Here is a 24,098-nt window from a genome sequence, read left to right on the forward strand (position 1 = left end):
GCATCCAATGCTGCTTAAACGTCATATGCCTTGATAATTTGATTTTTGCAAGTGGGCAATAATAGTAATAGCCCATCTAAAATGCTGATCATATCTAGTAACCACTGTAGCTCAGATTAGCTTACCGGGCTGCAGCAACTCACCCTATTAAAGTGCTATAAACTAATGATAGTGCAAAGCACCTTTACTAATTGATTTTACATCCCTTACTGTACTTGTCCAAGCAGGGTTATGGTGTCTTTATGAGAATTACGTGGCTAGTGCTATCACTTCTGTGCTATCACCTTTAAATAATATTAGCCAGATATGTCTTCACATAAAGAAAATTTCAAAGAAATATAGAACCTTGAGATCAGAGGAGGAGCAAGCTAGTGCCATCTGCAATTCATCTCACTGGAAAGTTTTTTTCCAATTTTTATCTTTCAAAAGCAGTTAATTAAAAAAAAAAACTTTTGGAATAGTAGTAATTATTATTGTCATTTTAAAGTCTTTTAAAATTGCATAAAATGTATAGCAACTGTAGATTCAAAATGATGGCTAAAACTTTTGTCCCTGGTCCAAAATTAAATCTTGATAGTAATGGAAACTACAACAATGAAGATAACATGTCCAGTGAAATTCTGAAGTAATTAATATACCTTTATTTTTCCTTATGCTGAACTTAGTAATGGATTTACATTCTAGGGAGACTATAGCCAGCTAATGGTTCTATCACAAACATCATCATTTCCACCAGGCATGCATTTAAGATATTTGAGAAAGAACTTTGAACAATGATTTACTTAGCTGATTGTGGAAAGCACTCCACATTTAGGAATTAATAACTTTCACTTTGGTTTTAGGAAGGGACAGGAGAAGACTGTTAAGTTCTGAATGTTTATATCCTCCCAAAATTCAGATGTTAAAACCTAAGCCTAAAGGTGATGGTATTAGGAGGTGGGGCCTTCAGGAGGTGATTAGGTCATGAGAGCAGAGCCCTCCCAGTTGGATTAGGGCCTATATGAAAGCAGCCTTGAGAAAGCTGCCTTGCCCTTTCTGCCACGTGAGGTTTATAGAAGCTCTCAGCAAACACTGAATCTGCCCGCACCATGATCTTGGACTTCACAACCTTCAGTACTGTGAGAATAAGTGTTTGTTGATTCTAGCCCAACCAGTTTACAGTATTTCTGTGATAGCAGCCCTGATGGATTAAAACAAGAGCTAATTATTGAGTGCCTACTAGAATCTAGGAGCTTTACAAATCGATTCAGCTCAAGTTTCAGAACATATCCATGAGACAGAGGATCTTATCTATTTTATATATGAGAAAATTATTGTCCAGAAAAGCTCAGTAATTCATTCATGGTCACATGCTAAGTGGTAGGCAGAGTCAGCCAGTCTGTCAGTTTCCAAAATCTGAGCACTTTCTGCCACATGACACTGAGTTTTATAGCACGAAGTCTTTTGAAACTTTCTGTTTTTCTACCTTAGTAAGGCTCCTTAATAGAAATAGATTTTCCAACTTAGATTAAACACAAAGTCACAAATACCTAAATTTAACTGAATTTCATTTTTTACATAGAGTTTTTCTGGGAAAATAAATTTGGGATGCTATTTTTTTTAATAAACTGCTTTGCAGCTTTTGTGCCTTGAATGTGATACCTTTGAAAATGCATAATTGTCCTTTTCCAACGTGAGAAAATGTTCCCTAACAGCTTCCTCTTGAAGATTCTATATCCCACTTCAAAAGAAATGCCAACATGACTCAAAGCCCTTGACAAGTCCGAGGAATGAAAGATGCTATCACAGTGAGGAGCTGTGTGTAAACACACACATTATACAATTCTATCGACTTTTACTTTGTGTTAGCCCTATCACACATCAACAATGGGGTGCGAGAGGGTCCGATATGTTCTTATTGGTAAAGAACTGTTTTGACCATCATCAGGTATCTGAACACTGGGTGTTTCTGGCCGTTGACAGTGTCCCATGCTGTATATGTGTTTACAGGTGAAATAGGAATCATGTTACTGCCATCTGTGAGCTCAGAGATTCCTAAGAACTCTCAAGAAGTGGGCAATTGAGACAGAAACACGGCACTGCTGATAGTACTGATCACCTGTTTTGTGATTGTTTTTGCTACTTCTCAGCCTTGCCAGACCCCTGATGACTTTGTGGCTGCCACTTCACCAGGACACATCATGATTGGAGGTTTGTTTGCCATTCATGAAAAAATGCTGTCCTCAGAAGAATACCCTAGAAGCCCAGAAATCCAGAAATGTGCCAGGTGAGTGAAGCCTCAGAGAACACATTTAGATTTCGAGCTTGCACCGTGAGACTAGGGCATGTAAATGTTTACTTGTATTAACATCTAAATTATTTTAATAAAATTTCAACTCAAATACTTCTAAGTTGCATATAGTTAAGCCTTGTTATTCTTCCTTAAAAGAAAAATATATTAGTACTATATGTATAATCAGCCTCCAAGTACAGAGGCTATGACTGCTTCCCATTAATGTATTTATTTGGATTTTGCCTAAAAAGAATAACCTCTGCAGTCATGAGGAAACCAATGAGAAGACACAATAGGTAGCCTGTCCACTACATGCACACACAGCACATTTATATTTCTATCACCCACAAATGCAGGTTGTTCCAAACATGAATCCTAATTCTTTAAAATAGACTGCACTTAAAATTTTTCTCTACACTGTTTTTGTCAACACAGTACTTATTTCATTCTTGAAATAATCTAATTCTTTCATAATAAATTAACTTCAACTTACTTACTTACTTCAACTCAGAGTGTTCATTCGTGAACACTTTATATTGTGAAAGCTGGACTATAGAACAGACATTTCTCATGGCGTATTACAGAAAAGTAAAGCTGAATGGAGGATATTGCAGATAGCTTTCTTTAAGGGGAGCAGACTATTTGAATTCTAATTTCAGTTTTGGGACAAAGTTATTTTGTAGATTTAGGCACATCATTTAAACTCTTTGAGTTCTAGCTTCTGATTTTTCTTTTCTGTAAAACAATAGCCTGGATAACTTTTAAAGGCAGGTGACATCAGCTTCTGCTGCTCTGGCAATGTGATTCCAGTGCTTCCTGCTAACTCTCAAATCTTGATTTTTTTATCTTGATATTTTTGGATATAAATTTAATCTTTTCTTTTCATCTTTTTTTTAAAAAAAAAACACCTTTTTATTTTGTATTGGGGTATAGCTCATTAGCAATGTTGTGATAGTTTCAGATGAATAGCAAAAGGGACTCAGCCATACATATATGTATCATCATATATGGATACATACATGTATCCATTCTCCCCCAAACTCCCATCCATGCTGCCACATAACATTGAACAGAGTTCCATGTGCTGTATAGTAGGTCCTTGTTGTTCATCCATTTTAAATACAGCAGTGTGTACATGTCCACCCCAAACTCCCTAACCATCTCTTCCCTCATCCGTCCCCCCAGCAATTTTCCGTTTTTTTTAAATCAAAAGTATTTAGCATGTCCTATATGAATGCTTTCAGGTAAAATGTGATTCCATGTCACTCTAATCTTCCTTCCTGGCATTCTCCCCAGAAGTTGGACATCTTGAGCTACTGTCATCTTAATCATTGATTATCAGGAATACCAGAGAACACTGCAAAAAAAAAAATCAATGAGGATTTTTCAGAGCATGAAGTTGGCACCCAAAGAATGACTGTAGATTTAAGGCCACAATCATAGGCCAACTAATAAGGATAGAAAATGATTTCTTTTAAAAGTCATTTTGTCTAAAAAAATTTATTCCAAAAAAAAGGTCACTGAACACCCTTTGGTCTTATTGTCACTTCTTGAGAGAAATGGTATTCACTCAACACTGAACAACTATTATTAAATGCCTACATTACCTTGGCCCTATTTTGGCGTGGGTGATACTGAGGTGAACTAAAGAGATTCAGACTTTCATGGAGCTAACACTTTGAAAATATTATGCATTTTATTTGCCAGACAACTCATTACTTTAACCTCTCTCTCTTTTGTTTCCTTCTTTAAAAACTTAAAGCTTGTTGCCAAACTTCATATTTAGATAGCTGTAGGGACAAACAGCATTATCCAAATATTATTTAATTTATCATAACTAAATGAATTAAAAGAAACTTGGAAATATCAAAACCCTGAACAATATTCCTTTTTACTCATTCAAAAAAAATTTCTTGAATTCTTCCTATATATTAGGCACTGTTTATAACCTTTTGTATATGTGGTGGGTGAAGTAAACTTAATAGTATGTCAGTAACCAAACAATTCAGTGCTCTGGAATAATTACAAGTCCAGAAGTCAACTGGAAAAACCCACTAAATTAGGAAATATCCATGCCTTAGAACTAAAATATTGCATGTTATCCAGGAGAAAGCTACTGGGCTTTTACCTAGAGCCTGTTTTATAAATAATTCTTAAGACTCCTATTCATCTGGTTTCCAACCACAATAGCTTAGCATCACAAAACTAAAAAATGGGGAAGTGAGTCTTTAAGAGCAGATTCTTGAATAGCAATAAAATGCTGACATCTAACTACAAAAAGGAACAGATATCAGATACATCTTCATACTCTAGAATATAAAATTGAGTATTCAAAATCATCCTGAATAATCAAGAAAAGGTTAACTCCTGTCACACAGACTCCATTCGAGAAGCTGTGGGTTCCTATATACATTAAAAAAAATTTTTTTTTGGCTGTGCCATGCAGCATTAGAAACATTAGACTGCTGGGGAAGTCCTCCATATACTCTCGAGAAAGGTTTCCATCAAAACCTGCTTTTAAATAAATAAAGTTTAGATCCTTCAAGAGGTAAGCTTCACTGATTCAGGAATTGTCTATCATAAGGCAGAAATTGGGATAAATTGCATATTATCATGTCTGAAGAAGAGTTATGTTCTAATTTCAAAAGCATTTGTTTCTCAACAGCTTTGAAATATCAACTTTTCTTCAAACTCTTGATACACAGCATTGAGATGATCAATAATTCAATACTATTGTCTGGAGTCAAACTAGGGTACGAAATCTATGACGCCTGTACAGATGTCACAGTGGCAATGGCAGCTCCTCTGAGGTCTTTCTAAGTTCAGCAGCTCCAGAGAAATTGTGGAGTTTAAGTGCAACTATTCCAGCTACATGCCAAGGGTTAAGGCTGTCCTCAGTTCAGTTCAGTTCAGTCACTCAGTCGTGTCCGACTCTTTGCGACCCCATGAATTGCAGCACGCCAGGCCTCCCTGTCCATCACCAACTCCTGGAGTTTACTCAAACTCATGCCCATCGAATCGGTGATGCCATCCAGCCATCTCATCCTCTGTCGTCCCCTTCTCCTCCTGCCCCCAATCCCTCCCAGCATCAGGGTCTTTTCCAATGAGTCAACTCTTCGCATGAGGTGGACAAAGTATTGGAGTTTCAGCTTCAGCATCAGTCCTTCCAATGAACACCCAGGACTGATCTCCCTTAGGATGGACTGGTTGGATCTCCTTGCAGTCCAAGGGACTCTCAAGAGTCTTCTCCAACACCACAGTTCAAAAGCATCAATTTTTTGGCACTCAGCTTTCCTCACAGTCCAACTCTCACATCCATACATGACCACAGGAAAAACCATAGCCCTGACCAGACGGACCTTTGTTGGCAAAGTAATTTCTCTGCTTTTTAATATGCTATCTAGGTTGGTCATAACTTTCCTTCCAAGGAGTAAACATGTTTTAATTTCATGGCTGCAATCACCATGCGCAGTGATTTTGGAGCCCAAAAAAATAAAGTCTGACACTGTTTCCACTGTTTCCCCATCTATCTGCCATGAAGTGATGGGACCAGATGCCATGATCTTAGTTTTCTGAATGTTGAGCTTTAAGCCAACTTTTTCACTCTCCTCTTTCACTTTCATCAAGAGGCTTTTTAGTTCCTCTTCACTTTCTGCCATCAGGGTGGTGTCATCTGCATATCTGAGGTTATTGATATTTCTCCTGGAAGGCTGTCATAGGTGCTGGCTACTCAGAAATAACCACGCTGTCTCCTGGATGTTGAGTTTACAGCTCATGCCACAAGTGGGTTTTATTCTACCACCATCGGTTGGGTGTGATCATATTCTTCATCCTGAAAGGATCAGGGTAATCTAGGAAACTAGTTGGGGAGATATTTCTACTTTAACTTTTTTTTCTCTTCAGAAAAAAATAAAGGATGTGCCCTAATATGGATAGTATAGTGATCAAAGCACTAAGGAGTAGTCACCCCTCAATCTGTCAGGTCTAGTTTCTGACAGTTTTTAGTATGATTTAGATAAGACTGATGCCTCTAAGCGACTCGACTGTCTTGTTTCTAAAATTACATCAGTTAGATGCCATGAAGAACACTGAAAAGGAAGTGAGAGGTAAAGGGGCCCAGAAGTCAAGGAATACTCTCAAGGAAATAATGTTTAGCATGAAACCTGAATGAGAAGAGACAGCCAAGAGAAGATGGGGGAGGAGTGGAAAGTATCTAGGCTGAGAAAACAGTAAGTGCAAAGCTGAAATGTCCGAAGAAAAACAAAAGGTCAACAGGGCCAGATCAGTCTGAGCAGAAAGGTACAGAGTAAGGGATGCATTCACAGAGACGTGTAGGGGCCGGGCCACGGAGCATCCTGTAAGCTATGGTGTGCCTGGTATTTCATTCTGAGTATTATGGAAGGGCTTTGAGCAGAGACTGTGGAATTACTGAGCTTCCTATAATGTAAGGCCTTACCAGGAAGTAAGCAACATGGTCTCTGAAAGACCAAAGCACGTGTTTGAGAGCCCTGCACTAAGTTCCTATGCATTACTCAAACAAGTACCCCTGACTTTCATTTTGAACTAACTAACCTTTATATCACATCACTCTATAACTTAGTTGATCACTGCTTTCTATCTAAGCTAAAGGAAGATTAGAAGCCAAAAGTTAGACAATGCTTTTGGTCAGATTATCAAGAAGTGACCATCTGATAGAAGTAAACAGATAAAAAAATATATGAATAATATAGTAACATGCATAAAAAGTCAAATTATATAACTTTCTGGAGCCAGACTAAATAAGTGTATATATCCCTATAAGACTCTAAGACTTCCATTATATTGTAGCCTAGTAAAGTTGATAGTGAAAAGTTTAAATTAAAAAAATAAAAAAGAACTATCCCCCCAAATATCTCAGAGATAAGGCTTTGGCCCCAAATTTCTAGACCATGTATAAAGCTAGCTAGGTGACAAGAAAAGTAGAATATTTTTAACAATGGTTGTTTAATGTAAAAATGTAATTTCTATGATAGCATAATAGTAGAGAGGATTCTCCATGGAAACACAGATTTTACAGAAGCCCAGGTAGCAGAGTGAAGGTGAGCATAGCAATGTCTCCTGAGGCAATTAAGGTTTAGTGAATGAATGTCCACTGTGTGCCAATATCCATTTAAATCATTTACATTTTCTCCTTCAGTCTTCACAAGAATCCTGTCACTTCACAGGGAAAGCAATGTTAACTAACTTTGTCAAATTTATTGCAGTCAGGATTCTAACAGTTTGTTTGACTTTAAAGTGTATTGTCTTTCCTTGCATACCAGTAGCTGCTATAAATAGTAAAAAAGAAAAGAAAAAAAATTCACTGAGCAAGTGGTATGGTGCAATGGCAGCTGTGGAAGGTAATCACTCTCCCTAGAATAAAATCAACAAAGCTGTAAATTAGGCAAAACTTTGCACACAGTAGGGAAATTTTCCAAAATGCTACTGCTTATTTGAGTGGATTAGGAGTCAGAAAACTATATAGCCAGTGGATCAAATGTGGCCCTCAAGGTCTTGAGTTCTCAAGCTAAGAACAATTTTTACATATTTTTTGAAAGGTTGTTACAAAAAAATACAAACATAATATATGACAGAGACCATATGTGACCAACAAAGCTTAAAATATTTTACATTTGGTCCTTTACAGAAAAAGGTTTGCTGACCCCTGGACAGATGATTCTTTGTCTGGATGATTTATCTAGAATAAAAGTCATCAAAGTTGCCATTTATACAAATTTTGAACAAACAAGGAGTCCCAAAAGTCATGGTGCTTATTTGACTGGTTGCATTTTCCCATATTTATTTCTAAGTATTTAAATAATATCCACTGGTAGCCCTGACCTGAGATACAAGATAGATATAAATAAATATAGGCATGTAGACAGAGTTATAATATAGACCCTGAACCCTTGCTTATACTATACACAGGCAAAACAAGTGAGACGCAATGACTCAATAATTATCGGGTCCTAACTATCATGATTTAAGCTATTTATAAAGTAGTTCATTGAAGGGGAAGGATAGAAAGGATCGAAGAATTTAGAAAACTTTATGGAAACTCACAGAAATTAAAGAGAAGAACATTTACTATGAATAGCCACCTGCAGCTCATCAACACCATAACTAAAATATTCTGCCCATTTCCAGGTGAGTTATGAATCTACTGCAGAAACCCTAAGTGACAAAATTCAGTTTCCTTCATTTTTATGGACGATGCCCAGTGATTTCTACCAAACTAAAGCAATGGCCCACCTGATTCAGAAATCTGGACGGAATTGGATTGGCATCCTAACCACAGATGATGACTATGGACTCTCTACACTTTTGCAGTTCAGTTCAGTTCAGTCGCTCAGTAGTGTCCTCCCTCTCCATCACCAACTCCTGGAGATTACTCAAACTCATGTCCATCGAGTGGGTGATGCCATCCAGCCATCTCATCCTCTGTCGTCCCCTTCTCCTCCTGCCTCCAATCCCGCCCAGCATCAGAGTCTTTTCCAATGAGTCAACTCTTCGCATGAGGTGGCCAAAGTACTGGAGTTTCAGCTTCAGCATCAGTCCTTCCAATGAAAACCCAGGACTGATCTCCTTTGCAGTTCAGACGGCAGCAAATAATGTGTGCATAGTCTTCAGAGAAGCTCTCCCAGCCTTCCTCTCAGATAATGCCAGCAAATTATTGGTATTTTTGGTCAGGATCAATCAGACACTTGAGAGAATCATAGCAGAAGCCGAGGTTAATGTCATTGTGGTATTTCTGAGTCAATTCCATGTTTTCAATCTCTTCAGTAAAGCCATTGAAAGGAATATAAATAAGACCTGGATTGCTAGCTATAGCTGGTCAACATCCACCAAGATTGCTACCATTCCTGATGTTAAAAGGATTGGCAAAGTTGTGGGGTTTACCTTTAGAAGAGGGAATGTGTCCTCTTTCCGTTCCCTTCTTCAAAATCTGTATGCGTTTCCCAGTGATAACAACAAACTCTCAAATGAATATGCCATGCTCTTGTCTGCTTGTGCACATACTAAAGACAGTGATCTGAGTTGATGCATCTCCAACTATTCTCAGGGCACTTTGGCCTCTGAGGACACAGAAAGGAACGTCTTCCTGAGAACTGACTTCCTGTGGGATTACACTGAACTGGGACTTGTTCACAGTATTCAGCTAGCAGTGCTGGACCTTAGTTATGCCAGTCAGGATCTGTGACAAGCTTGAGGCTATCAGAACCCCAATGACTTTCAACCATGGGAGGTAGTAACTCACACATACAAGAAAGTTCCCCTACCATCATTTCTTTCTTTCCTTTAATTTGCAATATTGCTATAAAGTGCTCTAAATTTTATTCCTTCTATTAGTAGATACTATCAGTGTTGAATAACCTTCATTTCTATTATTAGTTCTTTGTTCTTAAGCGTAACAGAGTTATTTTACCTTCACCTTCTATTCTTTTCCACCAAAGTTGTATTATCTTATTTTCCAAGAAGATTCTGCTGATGGTGCTATTTTCCTTTAGCTTGTGGATTTATATCTGATCTTGCAGTTTTTCAAAATCTCATACGAATTATCTCTTTTGATGCTCTTAACAACACAAGACCAGGTATGTTTAATAATCCCTTTTATTATTGCTAAATATTGTGGGTAAGGAAACTAAAGCCAAAAGTACTAGACTCTAGTCTGGGTCTTCTGACTCCATACCCTTTGGGTGATTACAGCCCAACGCCTCCAGTTAGGACTCTTTCTTAGGGCAGTCTTTCTAGGACTCCAGTCTTCTTCAAAAGAATGTTATTAGGACTCCAGTCTTCTTCAAAAGAATGGTATTATAACAAGTCCTATGTTATCTCAGGTTTAAATGAACCACTACTTGTATAAAAGAAGTCTTTCTCTTTCTTCTCTTCGATTAGTTTGTAGAACTCTAATTAGAGTGGCCCTATTTAGTGAAGATTATCCACTGTGTCTTTCAAATGTCCATAAACAAGGCATTTAAAAGCAAACTGCTGCTTTATATGGTAAATTTAACTCATTAAAAACAAATTTCTCAATATTCAAACTTGTCTGTCTTAAGGCAGAGTCATGTTCCAAAAATTTATTTCTTTTAAATTTGTTAGGGTAAAAAGGTAAAAGGGAATAAGATCCAGTTTTTTTCTGATCACATAAGTGATCAGTCCAGGGCTGTTTCTACTTTTAAACACCCACAACCACAAGCTCCGAGGTTTGAAGTGATCAGCTTACATTTGGATGAATCATGTGATGGTCAGAGAGTGTTTTAAGTTGCTCATATTAAAACTAGTTTTCACTTTGTAAATGCAAGGTCAAAAAAAAACAAAAAAACAAAAAACTAATGAAGAGGTAAGACTACAGATTAGGGGTTTTATTTTTAATTAATACATCACTATATATACACACACACACATGCATATTTATATATCTAATTATTTTAAGGTGGTTATTTGAAAACATACTCTTTGTAGTGAAAAACTTTAATGATGGATTGGTTTAAAAAAAAAAAACAAACCCTATACGTTAAGTGGACCAACATAATAAAACCTACTAGATGAAATTTTAAGAATGAGATGTGAGAGCTAGTAATAGAGAGGAAAACAGACAACTAGAGACAGATGGGATAAAGGGGAGGAGCTATAAAGAGACTCATAAGAAAAAAGAAATGCAAATAGCAATAGCTACTTATCCTCTGGGAAAGTATTTTAAATCAGGAATAAGTCTCAAACATTCTGAGGAAAGATCTTGAGAAAGTATAATTGAAGCAGCTCTTCTAAAATGTTTATTTAAACACTGGGAGCCTGGGGTCACTCTTTATTCACCCCCTGGGACACAGTAGTCCAGAAACAGACAGAAACAGCCTGGAAATGAGGAGCAGAGGAGCGCCTTGTTCCTTTGATCACCAGTGAGCCAAGTCCCTGCCAGATCCAATAGGACAAATACAATAATGCAAACGATTGTCTTTAGGAAGAAATCTCCATGTAGATATTAAATTGAAAAGATCAGCAATATTTAGGGTCACTAATCAAGTGTATATTCCTCAAAATTATTTTGTACCCTGGTAAAATTCACTAATACCTAAATAAGACTTTCTGAGTGATTTTAGATTCAAGCAACTTCAAAGGAGTTAGTTTTCTATAGTATTTGAGGATAATCCTTACTTTGGCTCCACATTTGGTGATATCTGTGAGCAGTATTCACGGAGAGTGCAATCACATTTGTTTTACCACAACAGATTTTTTTATGCTCCTCAGATGTGTGTGAGGACTATTACCTCCTTGTCCCCAATAGTGATTATGGTTTCCGTTTTTGTTTTCCTTTACTCTGGATCAGGTACAAGGTAGTGAGTGATGTATGTGGGACAAGAGAATGTATAAGAGTCAAACTACTATTCACACAATTATTTGGCAAATATTTACTGGATGTCTCAGTGTTGCGGACATGGTGTTGAAATTTGAAAATATGGGCAACGAGATATTTCTCTCTCTGAAGGAGGCATGTGTCTAGAGGAGTAAATGGTCAAAGAATTAAGGAGCTGATTACAGTGAAGAACAATGCATTACAATGTTTCATATAACTACAAGATGGCAGAGAATATTCTCCAAAGATCATGACATCCCTGGTGAATATGATAGATGAGTGGGTGCTAGGCAGGACAGAAACACTCCAGCGAAGTCACAGAGAGAGAAAGCGTGGCATCTTCACTTCACAAACTAAGCATTAACATACCTCATCTTTAATCTTTAAATATTATGGTAGATCCACAGATTCATGTTCACTACACTTCATCCTAAAGAACTGGCAAGGGGAGGTGTTACTGGTGATTGAGACTTGCAGCAGTTTAGAGATGGGGGACCTCAATTGTAATGATCTGGGGCCCATCAATAGCATAGAATGAGCAGCGAAACTCTCCCAGTCTTAGTCATGTGCTTTTGCTACACCATGGAAAACTTTACACAAGTAAAAGACATAGGTTGGGTACCAGAGAGAGATGTAAGGGTGCTTCCTCTGCAAGTCTCTGCTTGAGTCACGTAGATATCTCTTTTCATAAGCACCACTCACTTACAGAGTTGCAGCAGACAGCAGAGCGCCTGAGGACATGGAAAACAACATCAACCACAGCAGCTTAATGGGAGTGGCCTCCTGACCTTGTGTTCTCAAAAATAGGTCATTACCAAACTGAGGTGAATTATATAATCATGGAAATGCAACTCCCACTCTCTAAATATTTTTGGGTCAATTTATCATGAGGGTCAGAGTCATGATGAAAAACAAAGAAATTATAAATGGAAGAAATCTTTTAACAGCTTAATAACCGTAGCATTAGTGTTCAGAATTTAATCCACAGCAAACGTTCAAAAGAATATTTAACAAGTAATGAATGCACTGTTTTGTTTCCATCCTCTTTCCTATAAGAACAAATGTGGAATTGTGCCATTTTATTTATATCATGCAATGTTATCATTATTTACAGAACATATATGTGTCAGAAATTTACCCTGTAAAACCTAATTAAATACAGGAAAAAAGCTGGTGGAAATTACAGTTCAAACAAGAGAATGGAAGAGGATTTGCTCACTAAAGAACTAAGATACTAGGGCTTACATGTGTATATTGCTTAAGGAAGGAACAGAAGAAAAATCAATACACAGGTAGAGTTGGGAACACTGAAAGCTGGGATTTTTGCCTATTTTTGTTCCCTCCATATTTTTTTTTTCTTCCAGGCAACTGCTGCAATAAGATTTTTTGGGTTAATTCCACCATGTTAGATTTGATATTCTGCTTCTTTAAAGTAATACTAATTAAATTTGAATTAATTAAAAGAACTAGAAGTCTGCAAAGACATATAATAAAATCAATTTAAAAAAAAGTGAAAGCGAAATTGCTCGGTCGTGTCCGACTCTTTGCAACCCCATGGACTGTAGCCCACCAGGCTCCTCTGTCCATGGGATTCTCCAGGCAAGAATACTGGAGTGGGTTGCCATTTCTTTTCCCAGAATAAAATCAATACACATGTGTAAAGATGTTGCTAAAGTTATATTTGGTCATTGACCTGACTATTGCAGCTAATATATTCACTTAAAATACAACTTGATTTTCTCACCCTGTATTTGCCAAAGGGGGAAAAAACTGAAGGAAGGAAACACTCATAAAAGATTAACTGAGAAAAAACAGAGGAAGAATAACTCTATCCAAGTAGCATAACTTCTGCCTTGTTCCATAGATTTTGCACCCAACAAAAACCACAGAAGCATCACAGGTACAGATGTGATGGTATTTGCTTAGCCATGATTATATATCACATTAACGGTGGAGCCAGAACTCAAATGTTCTCCTCCTTCTCAGTCTAGTATTCTCTCCTGCACCACAAGTTCGACATGGCTGCCTCATTGGTCAGTAAAACATTTTCTGTTCTAGCTGTACTGCATACAAGTTCTCACTGTAGAAACTGAATAATAAGAAGAGTAATTTTTTATTATATTTCTTTCTTCTCAGGTTAAAAACATCATTTTCTGAACTAAATTGGAAATAGAATTTAGAGGTCTCTTTACTATACTCTGGGGCATCCCCAGCGGCTCGGTGGTTAAGAATTCACCTGCGTTGCAGGAGACATGGGTTTGATCCCTGGGTTGGGAAGATCCTCTGGAGGAGGAAATGGCAAACCACTCCAGTATTCTTGCCTGGGAAATTCCATGGACAGAGGAGCTTGGCGGGCTACAGTCCATCGGGTTGCAAAAGAGTCAGACACAACTTAGCAGCTGAACAACAATGACTATACCCTCTTACTGAAACAGACTTAAAAACCGTTAGTGAAAAAAAAAAAAAAAACCGTTGGTGATAGTTAAGATTCCCCCACTCCCACCTAATGAGTATGGACTCAGAGGGAGGTCACTAGCAATTACTCTGTGCTCAGTTGTGTCCAACACTTCTGTGACCCTGTGGACTGCAACCTGCCTGACTCCTCTGTCCATGGGATTTCTCAGGCAAGAATGGAGCGGGTTGCCATTTCCTTCTTCAGGGGATCTTCCTGACCCAGGGACTGAACCCTAGTCTCCTGCTTTGCAGGTGGATTCTTTACCATGAAGACATCTGGGAAGCCCTAGAAGTGACATTAGGTCCACCAGTTAAACTTATCAGATAGGGATGCACCCAAGAACAGGGTGCATTTGTTACTGAACTCTCTGGGTTTGCAACTCTGTCGCCTCAGCCTTCATTTTGGGGCTGGTGAGCATGACAACTCCTGGCTTGGATCACCTGCTGAGACCCAGGTCAAAGACCCAGGATGAGTGTGACTCTAGAAGGAAAGGATGAATTTCCCTGCCTCCAAATAGCACCTTGATTATGGCTTTGAGTCAGAAGGAGAAAAAAAAAGAAAAACACAGTGAGGAGAATTTAAACTAATATATCATTAGGTGCAACAGAAAGACCCCATAATGAAAGTCAAGATGTGTATCTTCAGAGAAGGTCTTTCACTCCCTGGCTGGGGTCCTCCTCTGAGAAAGGAAGATGATCCCCACTAAGTGTGCTTTACTGAGTTGTTAAGGAGTAAAAGGGCATCACAGATTTGAGTATCAGAAAGTAGCATATGAATGTCAGGTGACTTTATTACTTGATAGACTCAAAGCATTTTCATTTATTTGCACAACATCCCTGTTAGCTAATTATAGGTACTTAAAAGTATTAAGTTAATCTTTATTAACCTATTAACAATCTGTTATTAATCTGTTCCTGATGCTAGGCTGAAGTGTTCATATACGTGTGTGTGTGCTCAGTTGCTCAGTCGTGTCCAATTCTTTTGCGACCTTATGGACTGTAACCTGCCAGGCTCCTCTGTCCATGGGGTTTTCCAGGCAAGAATACTGGAGTGGGTTGCCATCTCCTTTTCCAGGGGAACCACCCAATCCAGGTATTGAACCCGTATCTCTTACGTCTCCTGCATTGGCAGGCAGACTCCTTATGCTGCAGCCACCTAGGAATAATTACATTTAATTCTTGCAACAATCCTATTAAGTATAATAGGTTACATTTATCTCAACTGAGGCCTAGAAAGAAGTTGTAAATGTCAAGATCACACCACTAATGAAATTTGGAACCAGAATTAGAGTGGCATCTGCTCTAGAAGACCCATTCTGAAATTATGCAAAGTGGAATACAGAAAGGTGCTCAGATTCCATGGGACACCATGATTAATAACCTTCATCTAAAGTATATAAATGGAGAAGGCAATGGCACCCCACTCCAGTACTCTTGCCTGGAAAATCCCATGGACAGAGGAGCCTGGTAGGCTGCAGTCCATGGGGTCGCTGAGAGTCAGACACAACTGAGTGACTTCACTTTCATTTTTCACTTTCATGCATTGGAGAAGGAAATGGCAGCCCACTCCAGTGCTCTTGCCTGGAGAATCCCAGGGACAGAGGAACCAGGCAGGCTACAGTCCATGGGGTCACAAAGGGTCGGACACAACTGAGTGACTAACAACAACAAAGTATATAAAAGTCCAATGATTCTTATATAGTTGAGCTCTTTATATAGCACAGGATTGAAAATTTCCAAAACATCATTTCCTCCATTAGTTCTACCACTATACATTTTTATGTCTGCTAGTGACTTTTTGAAAGAGTTAATTTCCTTATTTGCTTACAAAAGTTATTCATATGACAAAAACTGTATTCTTCCTGAGCAGTTTCACTATCTGAAATACTTTCTATTTTTTAAAGTTGTTGAAATTCCTCCAGATGACAAAATAATTCTTTTACACTATGAAGAAAAAAAGACCAAAATACTGTTTTGTAAATAAATCTTTAAATTAAATCAGAGATATTATAGTTAGGATAAGTCTTTTTAAAAACTTATTTGGAATCTCTTTTTACTTTGCAGAAAATTCAATCTAAATTCTCCAAGGAATGCAGTCCTGGGCAAATGAAGAAAACCACAAAAAGTCAACATACTTGCTGCTATGAATATGTGACCTGTCCTGAAAATCACTATAACAATCAGACAGGTAATTAATTACACTCCCTACAACATGCATAGTGATACACCTGAACCATTTCTCTTTAAGCTGATTTTTTAACATGAATTCTATTTGGTTTATTTTTTTTCATTTCAAAAAATAAAAAGTGTTTTATGCTTCTGCAGCAAATGAACACTCAATACCTAACAGATGGAAAAGTAACTTCACTTCCAAGGGAAGATGTTCCTCTGCTGGACTTGCTCTCCCAGCACCTCTTAAAATAATGCAAGTTCTCTGTTAATTTTTGTCTATGTATCCCACACAGACGTGTCTGATTTGTAACTGAGGCAGAATAACTATAGACAAATAAATGCTGAATTAACTAAACTGAGTATGATGAAAACCCAGAGGTGTGCATACCCTAGAGATCTTGTTATTCCTACCAAGAGGCACTAGTTCAATCAGCTTGTTCAAGATTACAGGACCCATAAGGGATAGAGAAAGGGCTTGAAATATGTCTGGTACCAAAGCTCTTATTCTTGACAGTCCCTGAACTGCTACCTATAATAGCAAGTTCATAAGAGGCTAGCATCTATCTTGAGTATATTAATTTTCTAAAGACTCATAGCCCAGATGAACTTTTCTCTTCCACTCTTCCTGTTCCCTCACTGTCACCCCTTCTTTCTCACCTTCCTGGGTCATGTGCATGCTTTATTTTAATAAGTAACCAATGTGACAATTATCTATATCCATTTTCCAGTCAGAACTCTCACTGAGGAGTCTCATTTGTAGCGCTGGGGACAATCACCTGGTTTAAATATTTGCAATGTAACCAAATCTGCTGTGTCTTTTAGATACGGATCATTGCCTTTTATGCAACAACGAAACTCACTGGGCCCCTATAGGGCGCACAATGTACTTTGAAAAGGAAATGGAGTACCTTGACTGGAATGACTCCTTGGCTATCTTGCTCCTGGCCCTCTCTCTGCTGGGAATCCTGTTTGTTCTGGCCATTGGCATAATATTTACAAGAAACCTGAACACACCCATTGTGAAATCATCCGGGGAATTGATGGTCTGCTATGTAATCCTCTTCTGTCATTTCCTCAATTTGGCCGGCTCAGGCTTTTTCATTAGAGAACCACAAAGCTTCACGTGTAAAACCAGGCAGACGCTACTTGGCGTGAGCTTTGCTCTCTGCATCTCCCACATTCTGATGAAGACCCTGAAAATTCTGCTGGCCTTCAGCTTTGATCCCAAGCTGCAGAACTTCCTGAAGTGCTTCTATAAACCCATCCCCATCATTTTCACTTGCACCCTCCAGCTCATCTTTGCAGCCCCTGCTGTGGGACAAAATGTTTCCTTGCCCAGAGCCATTATCTTCGAATGTGAGGAGGGGTCCATTCTTGCATTTGGCTCCATGCTGGTCTATACTGCCATCCTGGCCTTCAGGTGCTTCATTTGTGCCTTCAAAGGCAGGAAATTACCTGAGAATTACAGTGAGGCCAAATTCATAACATTTGGCATGCTCATTTACTTCATAGCTTGGATCACCTTTATCCCCATCCACTACGTTTGGCAAATATTTGCTGGCTGTGGAGATTATCGTTATTTTAATATCTAACTACGGGATCCTATGTTGCATGCTCTTCCCCAAATGCTATGCTATTCTTTCTAAGCAAGAGACTAACACAAAATCTGTCTTTCTCAAGATGGTTTACAGTTACTACTCCCGCAGTGCAGGCAGCCTTGCCATGAGCCACAGCAACGTCACAATAACCAACCCCAGCTCTGCTGGTGAGTCTGCAGTCCAGCAGAAAAGTAGAGACCTTCAGGTACAAGGCTTTGCACACACATGCAGAGAAAATGCTACATGCAGATCTAAACTTTTGCCTCAAAAAAGAATCTCAAGTATATGAATGAGTCCTTAAGACATGGTATGTTTCAGAACAAAATGTTTTCTAGGGTCTTTGCATTTAAGATGTACATTTCTTTCTGAACAAATACACACTATGTTTCTTCACTACTACTCCCTGCACCGAATTTCCCCCTGTTCAACCAATCAAAGAAACAATCAAACAAAGAAAACAGAGCCCTCAACCCGAAACTCCTTGCCTTCCTTAACCACCCCCATCAGCCTCCGTCTTTGCCTCCTTCCTTTTAGGCACAGAGTCAAAGGTATCTTTTCTACCGAAATCAACCTGTAATGCCTCATCCTTATTCCATTATCTATAACCTCTTCTCAAACCTCTTTGTATGGGTTCTCCTCCTCTCTTGAGCATCTTTACCTTCTAGCCTTGTCTGCTGAACAGGCAGTTGATCAATTAAGGTCAGTTAAACAAGAAGTTGAGCAGTTACCATGTTCAGGTGATATGCTAAATACAAAGGTACAAAAAGGATTGAGGCATCATTTCTGACTTTAAAGAGCTCAAAATCCTGGGGAAAACAGTCACAAAATCATTGTTCAGTCGCTCAGTCATGTTTGACTCTTTGTGACCCCATGGACTGCACCATGCCAGGCTTCCCCATCCTTCATCATCCCCTGGAGCTTGCTCAAACTCAGGTCCACTGAGTCAGTGATACCATCCAACCATCTTGTCCTCTGTCGACCCCTTCTCTTCCTGCCTTCAATCTTTCCCAGCATCAGTGTCTTTTCTAATGAATAGGCTCTTTGCATCAGGAGGCCAAAGTATTGGAGCTTCAGCTTCAGCATCAGTCCTTCCAATGAATATTCAGAGTTCAATTCCTTTAGGATTGACTGGTTTAAACTCCTTGCATCCAAGGGACTCTTAAGAGTCTTTTTGAAAGCATCAATCAATTCAGAGCGGTTGTGATTGATGGTTGTAATGTGAGTAGGGCACTATAATCACATAGTGAAGTAGCACTTAGCCACCGGGGGAATAATGGGAGGGTTTTAAAGAAGGTTAAATAAAGAATGTGATATTTAGTTGAAGTCTTGAAAGATGAGTAAGAGTCATGGCTAATCAAAGAAAATACAGAAAGCTGTTCCAGATAAAGGGGGAAAACAGCAGCAGAAAATGTATCAAGAGTATGTACCCAGGGAAGGGCAGTCATTTTGTAGGACGGGAGAGAAGTCTTCAGCCATATGTAAAGATGAAGTTATAAATGAATGTCACAGACCAGAGTTCTTTTATGAAAACCTTAGGTCTTTATCTTATGGGTAGAAGGTGACCATCAAAGAAAGATAATAGGTTCAAAGTCCTGTTCTAGCAATTTGAATGTACTTCATGCCACTGAATAGTGTACTTACTTAAAATTGTCAAAACAGTAAATTTATGTTGGTGGTTTAGTCACTAAGTCGTGTCTGATTCTTTGTGACCCCATGGACTGTAGCCCGCCAGGGTCCTCGGTCCTTGGAATTCTTCAGGCAAAATTACTGGAGTGGGTTGCCATTTCCTTCTCCAGGGGATCTTCCCAACCCAGGGCTCGAACCTGGGTCTCCTGGATTACAGGCAGATTCCTTACTGATTGAGCCTCCAGGGATGTGCAAATTTATGTTATATATATTTTATCACAATAGAAAAAAGTATGCAAAGAAGAGTCCTGTTTAAGGCAGATCACTCTGACACAAGGTGATGGATGGAGTCTAGTTAACAGAGGATTAGGATCTATGCCAGGGAACAGAAAGAAGCATGGGTGTGTGTGTGTGTGTGTGTGTGTGTGTTCAAGCTACATAGGAGGTGGGAATTTATTTTGGAGTAGTAGTTGAAGGTTAAGGTAATAGGCTTCTAGCTTGGTTTATTGAAGGGTGGCATAGAATACAGGAGAAAGACTAGTTTAAAGTAAATGAAGAATATTGGACTTGTCTGGCGTCTAATATTGGAGGTACCTGGAGTCATCTCAAGATGTAACAGGAATTTACAAGCATACAAGACTCTGAGCTCAGGGAATAGGTCGGGATGGTGATAAGGATTTGGATGCATGTTCACATCATTTCCATCCTTATAAAATAGATAAATGTACAAAATAATATCTCCCTCCTTTCCCTAATTGAATGCTTGAGGGAATAGTGTCATAAATGACTTGTGATCCATTAACTCTGAGACCACTAAAATCTGGCTTCTAGTTGCACCGCTCTGCAAAAAAGATCTCAGAAAAACGAGGCTTTTTAATCTATCAAATTCAATGGTCATTTTTAAGCATCTCCTTTTAATCTTAGTGGCATTTGTGGTATAATTCCTCCTACTTGAAATTCTCTTTCTTCATGACTGCCATAGTTTTTTTTTTTAAAGGTTTCAATTATTCCTCAATCTAATGCAAAGGCTCTTTTGGTTCTACTCTGACATCCCTGACCATTCAGATTTGGTCTCCATTGCTGACATGTCTTCCTCCTTTTGACTCTACATGTGGTTATTCCCCAGAGTTCCTCCCTCAGTATGAATCTCGCTTCTTTCAACACCCTTTCTCACTACAATATTATCCATCTTCATGTCTTAACTTTGCTACAGATAACTCGCCAAACTCTCTGGTCCAGGTCATTCTCTAACCAAACTACCTGTTTGTCACTCTAACACTTCAAAGTCAGTATGCCTAAAATTTATTATTATTTATTTATTTATTATCCCATTATTTCCTTCTCCTAACTCCTCCTCCTCCTGTTTTCCATTTCTCAGCTTGTTGTACCACCACTGGACTAGGTGGAACCCTGGAATTCATCTGAGTCATCTTTAACTTCACTATTTCCTTCATTCTTCTCCATTTTTAATTCATCATCTATGTATTTTTTAAGTCTTTATTGAATTTGTTACAATATCGTTTCTGTTTTATGTTTTGGTTTTTTGGCTGTGAAGCAGGTGGGAATATTATCTCCACGACCAAGGACGAACCCACACACCCTGCATAGGAAGTAAGTGTCAGCTGCTCAGTTGTGCCCGATTCGTTGCCACCCCGTGGACTGTGACCCACCAGGCTCTTCTGTCCATGGAATTCTCCAGGCATGAATATAAGAGTGGGTTGTCATTCCCTTCTCCAGGGGAATCAACCTGGCCCAGGGATTGAACCAGGTCTCCTGCATTGCAGGCAGATTCTTTACTGTCTGAGCCACCAGAAGGCAAAGTCTTAACCACTGGACAGCCAGGGAAGTTCCTGTCTTATTTTCTAATTCCTGCATTTTCTCAAAATCTTGCCAAGATCTCTACCCCTGTCCTTAGTTCCTTAACCTAGACCTTCATCATTTCTTACATAGATTACTTCAATAGCCTTCAAATTGACTCTGGTCTCTCAATGTTTTATTCTAAACATAGAGAAGGACTCACTAAACCTTTCACTCATTTCTGATACACACATTTCTATATTAAAAACCTCTTTGCTTTACTGCAATTAGTCAAAACTCCTTATCCAGGTGCTCAAATTCTACAAGTCCAGCTCCAACATGTAGGTAATGTCTACTGCCTTTCCTTGGGAAATGGCCAACTGCTGGAGATTGTCTGTTCCCACAGCTCAGAGCCCACCTCTTCGCCCTGCCTTAATGTCCTCTCCACCCCTCTGTCCTCCTCACTGGTCCATCAGATACAATTCAACCATCTCCTCTTCTACCAAGAAGTTCTGCTTCTGTCAAAGCACATATTACATTTTACTGCATTCATCTGTTTTTATTCTAATTTATTCTACTAACATTTATCAAATGTTTTACTATACACAGGCATACCATTCTATGCAAGGGGAATATAGAAATGATAAAAGACAAACAAGTTCTCACCTCTTGAGGAGTTTATGTTCTAGTGTTTTCATCATTTTGCAGTGAGCGGTCAATTCTTCTTTAGAAAGATCTCTTTCAGCTGACCTTTCCTCTCTGCTATTACTGCTGTCGTCATCACAATTTAAGCCCTTATGACTTTATCTCTCTCTGTTGGAAAATTCCATACTAGCTACCTACCCCAAGATTCTCCTTCTGATACATAGAATACCTCATTACAGATCAACCTCTAACAAGTTTGTTCCAATACTATCATTTTCCTATTCAGAAAACTGAATAACCTCCTATTGCCTTCAGAATTAAATTCCCCCACCTTGCTAAGCAAGATCTTCCAGTCTTATCTCAGTATGGACTAAACATTAAGATAAATAAATAAATAAGCAAATGAAAAGAACAAAGATATTAATCCCAGGTGACTGCTTAGCTTAAATGTATTTACATACAATATGGTGATAATATCTCATAAAATTGTTAAGGGTATAAAATATTTTGATGTACATGCAAGTGTTGAGAAATGAGTCTTCTGTTTGTCATTTCATTGACTCATTGTGCTGTTGACATGAACACAGTTTCTCCTATTGACGTGGGAGCAAAGCTGTGGGAATGCTTTCAGATTCTCAAGTGTAATCACACAAAACAGAAATCCCAGCACTGTTGTGCCAACAGAACAATAAAAAAAATATTGTTCCCTAGCAGTTGTGAGTTTTACTACAGTTACAAAGCTTTCAACAGTTATTCCACTAGAAAATGCTACTCAACCTATGAAATTAAGTTCTAAATCCTTTAAACCCAAAGCTACCTCCTTGCTTCCATGTAAAATGAACAACTAAATGAATGACTATTGTACCTTTCATTTTTCTGTTAACTTTTGAGGTTTCAGCATTCAACTGGGTATAAATTCAATGATTTTCTTACTATTTTGTCATAAAAGGCTTATTTTTTATTATAAAGACAGAATACAAATATTATAAAAATGAGAAAACAAATTTATTTCTTCCCTGGTAGCTCGGACTGTAAAGAATCTGCCTGCAATGCAAGAGACCTGGGTTTGATCCCTGAGTTGGGAAGATTCCCCTAGAGAAGGGAATGGCTACCCACTCCAGTATTCTAGCCTGGAGAATCCCGTGGATAGGGGAGCCGAGTGGGCTACAGTCTTTGGGGTTGGAAAGGGTTGGACATGACTGAGTGACTAATACTACTACTACTAAGAAAATAAAAATAAGCAAATGAACACTCAAAAAAGGACCCATATAGTCATCTCCTTACTCTATTTGTGGAGACACACTAATATATTTTATTGCTAAAATGCAGGGGTGGGGAAATAATACACATCGTACCACCACTTTTATTGGCAGGATGAAATCAGAAGCCTATCAGCCCAGGTTGTGAGGATCTCAAGAGCAAGGTCCAAGTGTAATTGTGCACTCTGGGTTTGGTATAAGGCCACCTCTGAAACTGGCATTCAATAAATGTTAAATGAGCGTTTTAATGTTCTCACCAATTTTCCTTACATCTTGGTCAGCACAATAACTCAATGTTTGTGTTCCCAACTTTCTCCACAGTTCTTGAGCTATCTTTAAACCAAATCTTCAGATAGGCCCTTCACTGCCATGGTCAACAAAATTAGACTTTCAGAGCAGAAAACAATGAATTGCATAACCTTCAAAAGATGGCTTAAAATAAGGTGGAGAATAAGCATGTGAGCAATGAAACATGGAAGTAAGTGGCACTTCCCTTGTGACATTAAAAGGAAAGGATATGCCCTCTCCCATCTTCTTTTCCCTTCTTGCTGCTTCTATGCAGCAATGGAGCCATGATCTCAGACCATGAGATAGAATCTGCAAGTTGAAGACGGTAAAGCAACAAGTCTGAGGAAGACTTGGTCCCCAACACTCTAGCACTGCTTTTTCAGCCCTGGATTACTTATGCTTAGAGAATATGTAAGAAACACAAACAGCCTGATAAATTTATGTATGGGCTGCTTGTCTGCTTTAATAAGTGGCCAACTACAAAATCAATGCCAAGTACTGGAAGACAAAACACACAAACAGATGTATACATCAAAAGCTCTTTGGAGGAAAATCTCAATTGACATTTCTTGCATTTCATAATTTCTGCTCTTATATAATTTTTCTGGTACCTGGTA

The 24,098-nt window shown here is 38.6% G+C and overlaps 1 protein-coding gene across 1 annotated transcript; it reads left to right on the forward strand.

Annotated features, from left to right (window-relative positions):
* The first annotated feature begins 530 nt into the window (after nt 1-530).
* Nucleotides 531-18,155, forward strand: GPRC6A (G protein-coupled receptor class C group 6 member A). Its single transcript, XM_043890145.1, is given in 12 exon segments — nt 531-625; nt 2,069-2,266; nt 4,938-4,967; nt 4,969-5,082; nt 5,084-5,159; nt 5,982-6,012; nt 6,015-6,055; nt 8,438-8,624; nt 8,866-9,536; nt 16,161-16,284; nt 17,091-17,802; nt 17,804-18,155. Coding segments are annotated over 12 exon segments (2,631 nt in total).
* The last annotated feature ends 5,943 nt before the right edge of the window (nt 18,156-24,098 follow it).

This window comes from Cervus elaphus, chromosome 28 (assembly GCF_910594005.1).
Source record: "Cervus elaphus chromosome 28, mCerEla1.1, whole genome shotgun sequence".
NCBI classification, from domain to species: Eukaryota; Metazoa; Chordata; class Mammalia; order Artiodactyla; family Cervidae; genus Cervus; species Cervus elaphus.